The sequence below is a fragment of the Cryptomeria japonica genome, chromosome 4 (genome assembly GCF_030272615.1).
Source record: "Cryptomeria japonica chromosome 4, Sugi_1.0, whole genome shotgun sequence".
NCBI classification, from domain to species: domain Eukaryota; kingdom Viridiplantae; phylum Streptophyta; class Pinopsida; order Cupressales; family Cupressaceae; genus Cryptomeria; species Cryptomeria japonica.
Genome location: NC_081408.1, coordinates 545,291,235 through 545,297,234, shown reverse-complemented (window position 1 = coordinate 545,297,234; position 6,000 = coordinate 545,291,235). Strand labels below are relative to the sequence as shown.

General features: G+C 35.7%; 1 protein-coding gene across 6 annotated transcripts in view; it reads left to right on the top strand.

Moving 5' to 3' along the window:
• Positions 1-285: 285 nt before the first annotated feature.
• Positions 286-6,000, top strand: part of LOC131034991 (probable protein S-acyltransferase 14) — a 28,778-nt gene continuing 23,063 nt past the window's right edge. Inside the window, exons 1-6 of one of the 6 annotated variants that reach the window (XM_057966621.2) lie at positions 309-512; positions 688-759; positions 935-1,016; positions 1,151-1,903; positions 2,160-2,403; positions 2,685-2,776. In XM_057966621.2, coding sequence (XP_057822604.1) covers positions 1,694-1,903; positions 2,160-2,403; positions 2,685-2,776 — 546 coding nt within the window. In that variant the 5' untranslated portion in view covers positions 309-512; positions 688-759; positions 935-1,016; positions 1,151-1,693. Of the gene's footprint in view, positions 513-687; positions 787-934; positions 1,904-2,159; positions 2,404-2,684; positions 2,777-6,000 lie in introns of all 6 variants that reach the window. The other 5 variants (XM_057966618.2, XM_057966620.2, XM_057966617.2 and 2 more) reach the window with 5 other exon arrangements.

Genomic DNA, 6,000 nt, shown 5'->3' with positions numbered 1-6,000 from the left:
AACAACCCAATATCAAGTCCACGGTTAAAACAAAATTTACAAATAAAAACCACCAATACTAGAACAATCAATTCCGGAATACTTCGCCCTATCCACTTCCCTTGCATGCAAACCATGCGACTGTAGTTAGTTTAAAAGAAATTTTACCTTAAAAAAGACCATTTGCCTAGTTTGGTAATGTTTATTTTAGATGTAGATGCCAACTATTTAAGCCTCGCGTAACTATATATATTTATTTAAAAAGGGGATTTTAGTCTTTCCCTCTTCAAAAAAGAAAATATTAGAAATAATTAAAAACCATGGGCGGAACATTTTGCAAATTGACCCAATGGAAGAAAAATATTTCTTTAATCCCCTCAGAAATGCTACGCCGGCGAACTTGGATTAGAAATTCTCACATCAGGTACTCCATCTTTTCTTCTCTAAAATATAGAATTTTGGAAGAAAAATATTTCTTTAATCCCCTCAGAAATGCTACGCCGGCGAACTTGGATTAGAAATTCTCACTTCAGGTACTCCGTCTTTTCTTCTCTAAAATATAGAATTTTGTTTTAACGCCGAAATGTAGACACGTTTTTGAACAAGATTCAATTATTCTTTAAAAATCCGAGCTTTTTTTTTTTTTTTTGCAACACGGTATTACGTTTGAAATTCTGAGTTGGATTTAAAAAAAACTTTTTCTTCCAGGGGAAATTTCAACCTCTGTTGATTTTAATTATGTAAAATCTAAGGGTTTGATTGAGATATTTATCGGGGAAGGTGTGTCTCATGAACTGGCTGTTGCAGGTTTGATGCTTTTTTGTTTACCTAATCTTAGTTTAGTTTTAAAATTTCAACGAAAAGCATTGCAAAAACTGTAATTTCAGTTGAAATGGCGCTGAATGTCTCATAAAAGTTCGGCTTTGAAAAAACACGTTGAAATTGTGAATGTCAGGTGTTAGTTGAAGATTCCTTTTCGTGGATCTCAAGCAAGGGAAAATATTTCCAGAGCTAAAAATTACTCCAAACGGTTGATTGTACGTGACGACTTATTTATTTCCTGAATTCCGTAATATTTCCATAAAATTTCTTAAATGCCGAGGAGGATTGCAAATATTTTCCAGAGCAATGACCACCGAGGCTGCGATGTTTGATTAGACTTATTTTCCAGGATCTTTGAATACATGAAGGTGTTAAAGAAGTAAGCTTGTTGCGCACAGAAACTCTGCGTTTGAAGATTATCTACCGATCTATAAATTTTTTATTTTGGAGACTGTGGCCTTGTTTTATTGAAGGTTTCATTGTTGCTTCATCGGAATCATAGAATCTCTGTATATGAAGCTCTATATTTTGCAGTCTAGAGATTATTCACATCAAGGGCTTGGATTAATTTAGGGATTCGTTTTTGCCCTTGCGAAATAAAGAAGTGTTCTCTGCAAGTTAAGGGCTGTTAGTTTGAAGTTATACTGATATATGAATTTAAAGTTGGAGATTGCTACATAAAGGAATTGAAGGACCTGGCTTGAGCTAGCGAAGAAGTTCCGCTATTGAAGCTAATTAGTTTTCAGTTTGGAGATTGCCTACATCAAGGCATTGACGGGTCCAGTTTTGATTAGAGTTTTATTTCTGTCCTTCGGAGTCAAAGAATTGTCCTCCGTGGTACTTTCAGGGATATTTCTTTTGGTTTATTTCAATTGTATAGTCCTCCATTTATATGCAGAGGTTCCGATTTCACATGTCATGGAACGTGTTCAGATTCTGCACGGCCCTGAGAGGCCTTGGCTCTATCATGATTCTTGTCGTCTTAGGGATCGTTGGATCAACATATTATGCAGTTGTGATAGCAAACTATGGACCGGATTTACTGAAAGGAGGAGTTAAAGCCTTACAATCTTTTGTGGTGTTGGTTCTCTTCCATTTATTGGTGAGTACCGAGTGAATCCAAAGTCTTTGAATGGTGACACGTAAACAGCGTACCACACGAATCTGTGTTTTGGACTATAGGTCAAATTTATTGTTTGTATGAAATTCTTCTGAGTTATCATATCACATGTGCAGTTTATTCATAAGAAATAGGTACAAAGATATATGCACTGTGGAAATCTCAAAATTTTAATCTGTTTTTTTGTTTCATTTGGTTTTGGAAGAGGAAATTTGAAGATTTGTTAACGTGCTTGCAGTTGGGGATGTTATTGTGGAGTTACTTTGCGGTGGTTTTTACCGATCCGGGGAGTGTGCCATCAAGTTGGAAACCAGTAGTAGACGAAGAGAGTGGGGAGACTGTACCATTGACCTGTTCACCTAGTATACCTAGACAGACCTTTCAACAAATATCAGGCATAAATGCTTCTTCAAATTCAAGGCTTCGGTACTGCAGGAAATGCTGTCAGTTTAAGCCTCCACGCTGTCATCATTGCTGTGTTTGTAAGATTTTCTCTCGTTCTTTCAATTAAATGGCATTTTCATATTTTAAGATCCATACATTCCTGTGAATAGTTGTTCATGGTTCTATTATTGTGTTGATGAGAAATGGAGGTATCTTTTGATTCCATACTTATCTGATTATTGTTCTCATCACAGGGAGTTTTCTTTGTATGTATCTTTTGCTCTTTTTGTGGGCATAATTTTGTCCAATCTTTGCCTTCTTACTTCGTTTCTAACTTTGTAAACTCTTTCATTTTTTGGTATACTTGTCAATATTCCAGGTGGGAGATGCATTTTGAAAATGGATCACCATTGTGTTTGGGTGGTCAATTGTGTTGGTGCACGAAATTACAAGTTTTTTCTTCTGTTTTTGGTAAGTGAGTGGATATTGTACAGCACGGACTCTTGTAGTTTGATTGCATAGTGGATTCTATTGTGGTACAGATTGGGTTATTAAATATATCTTAAATTTCCATTGTCTCTGTTTTCCTTTTAAGAAGACTTGAAATCTGAATAAATGTGTGTTAGGTAGGCAATGCAATGAGGATCTATATGGATAAATTATGTACAAAAATGTCTGTTTTAGGCTCATAAATTCTTTTAAAGAGGTGTTGTATGCATCATTCACAAATTTGTTATATGCACAAAGGAGGTATAATTATTTTTTTTGACCTTAGTTTCCATTTATATGAGTTGCCATTTTAAAAATCATTCTTGATAGGACATTTCTAGTTTCCAAGCACAATATTGACATGATGAATTCATCTGTTATGTAACAAAGCTCCTTATTCATCAATGTTAAGCACTGAATTTCCTCCTTTTTGCTGTTTTCATAGAATATATATGTTGTCTGCTCAAATGAAACCCTTCCATAGTTTAAAGAAATTCTTAGAGAATTTTTTTTCTCATCTTTGTTAGTTTCACTTTCAACTTTGATTGGAAAGTATAAAGGGTACTGTGCATGATGTTTGGAAGAATTTTAAATAAAAATTTGGAGCGTAGTAGCACGGCAGGATATCTATCACTGAAGTACTTGTGTTGTTCTTTATCTTTGCTAAAGATATGAGACAAGTGCAAAATAAGTGCCAGGAAAGTTGAAGATATGTCTAAGGGATGTTTAGGACAATTCCTATCATCTGATCCAATTTGTGGTACCTAAATATCATTGTTGCTCTTCTTATACGAAAGTACTCATCCATAAAGTGTCCATTTATTATCTAGCAATTGGTTCTCATCGGAAGGGTTTGTCGTGTTTCTAAGGCTATCTTGGTGCCACACTGTCTGATTATGTGCCATTGTGCAGTTTCCAGCTTTGAAGAAGCACTCATATTGTGTCCAGAAATTAATGACATGAACTAGTGAAATTTTGATGCTTGATTTAATAAGGCCTATCTTACATGTTAGAAGGCACTGATATAGGTGTGGTAGTCAGGGAGAAGCTGGGTTCAAGGTTAATTGGATTGAGTTTGTTTAATATTATTATTCTTTGAGTTTAAAGGAGGGTGGGACAAAGGCTTGTGGGTATTTGGTTTTGAGAATACAAAAAATTCCGACAATTTTGGGGACAACTGGGGGACAACAAATTATAATTAAAAAATAAAAGGAAGATAATGGAAAAAAATATTGTATAGCTTTGCCTTTGTAAAACTGTTAAAACATCATTAAACTTTCTAAGAAGCTGAATTTCAAATAACACCATCATCTAGGACACTGAAGATTCAATATGGATCATTGGAAATAGAACTTGAAATCAGAGTGAAACAGAGAGTAAGTGTAAAATTGTAAACTTGAATGTCTAATTGTTATTTTATTGTGAAAATAAGTGTTTGAAAGTGCACCCTTTTTGTTTTTTAATAATTAAAAATATGTTTTTGAGTAGAAAATCTACTATATGAATATTTTCCAAAACAAGAGAAATTTTAGGGCAATCTTGGGGTTGAAAGTGGTTACTAAAGGTGTCAACAAACAATCAAACTGCTTGAATATTTGATCAAATAAACATTACATTGCAACGTCCACTGACAAGATGGTTGAATGGACTTCACAATGAAAACTGAATCTCCAAGAATAGCAATAGCAATGGCATTGACATTCATGAGTGCTTGATGAAGCTGAAAGTGTTTTGATGATGTTGCAAACACAAGAGAGTCGAAGATCAGCATGGTGCCTTCAACAAAATTAAACTATGAACTAAAACCAATTTTTTTTTTTGGGGGGACCAGGATCAAAGTCTCTACAAGTACTCCAAAAAGATCACATTTAGGATGTTCACACACAACAGAAGTGAAGCAACTAATAAAAGTTGCCATCTGGAATTGTCTAGAAGAGATGGTTGCCAATCAATCAATCACAAAAAATATTTGTCACGTACTGTTGAGGAAACTATCAGACAAACTCAAATGTTTACAGTCTACATAATCAAGCATCAATCTGTGCGCACAGACCTGACAATGAGTACTGATATAGGATTCTACTATCCGCCCATGTTTGCTATTAGTTTGGGCAGTTGCTGTCATACCAAATGCTTGGTGATAAGAATGTCACTTCCTGTATTGATAAGGAGAACATCCTCAATCTCTGTAATGAGGGTGCTAATATGGATGAGATGTGGATTGTGTAGGACGGATTCCTGATGGTGAGTAGCAGTAGTAGTATCAAATGGTGTAAGCTCGAGGTTCTGCTTATTGATAGTGATTAAGAAATCGTGGTGAATTATATCTTCCAATATGGTTCTAAGACAGCTAAGGCCTGTCCTATATGGTCTTATTCAAGCTCAATAGAAATGACAATACCTTGCGCACATTTACCAAGTTCACCACTTGTATAATACACATGCTGAAGTAGTTTGGAACTTTTTCCCTTTTTGTGATTCTCAAAACTACCAATCTTAGGATAAGATTTGCTTATAAACATTATCATCCTCCCGCAATTTATTGGATAAGGCTTCTATCTTGATTCTCTTCTGCCATGAATCCTCACCTTTGAGGACAACTGTTTTGCCTACCAAAAGTTCAAGCTGTCATGTGAAGTGCATGAACCCCTACAAGGAAGAGAAACTGTTGAAGATGCCATATTAGATTGAGTCTAGTCTGCATATACTGTCATAAAATAGGCTGCTGACTACAACTGGACCTGCCCCTACAAACAATACACTCAAAAAAGGGAATGAGCTGCCAAGTGTAGAAAATCCAGTCATGACCCACTTGATTGATTCAGAGAGGAGAGAGGGGAGATGCTGGGTGCAACATCCAAAAAATGTATTGAAAGAGGAGAGGATGAGGGTGTACTTGGACACTACCCTGCCACATACAACTACTAAAAGAAGGGCATTTAAAGAAAAGGGCACCAATGCACGATTCATTCTTGTTGATGTAGTTTGCAAACAGTGCCGAGGGGGATGAAAGAGCCCAACAGGGCCCTTCTGTTGAAGCTGCCAGTTGTGAGATACAATTGGTCTAGTAATGCTCCTACACAGTTGAAAACCAATTCACCTTGATATTATTCTGTATTCAATATGGCATCCACCTATGGGCTAAAATAAGATGATAATCTGCCTTATCATTACAATGTTGTTTCAGGAGGATGTTACACATGATT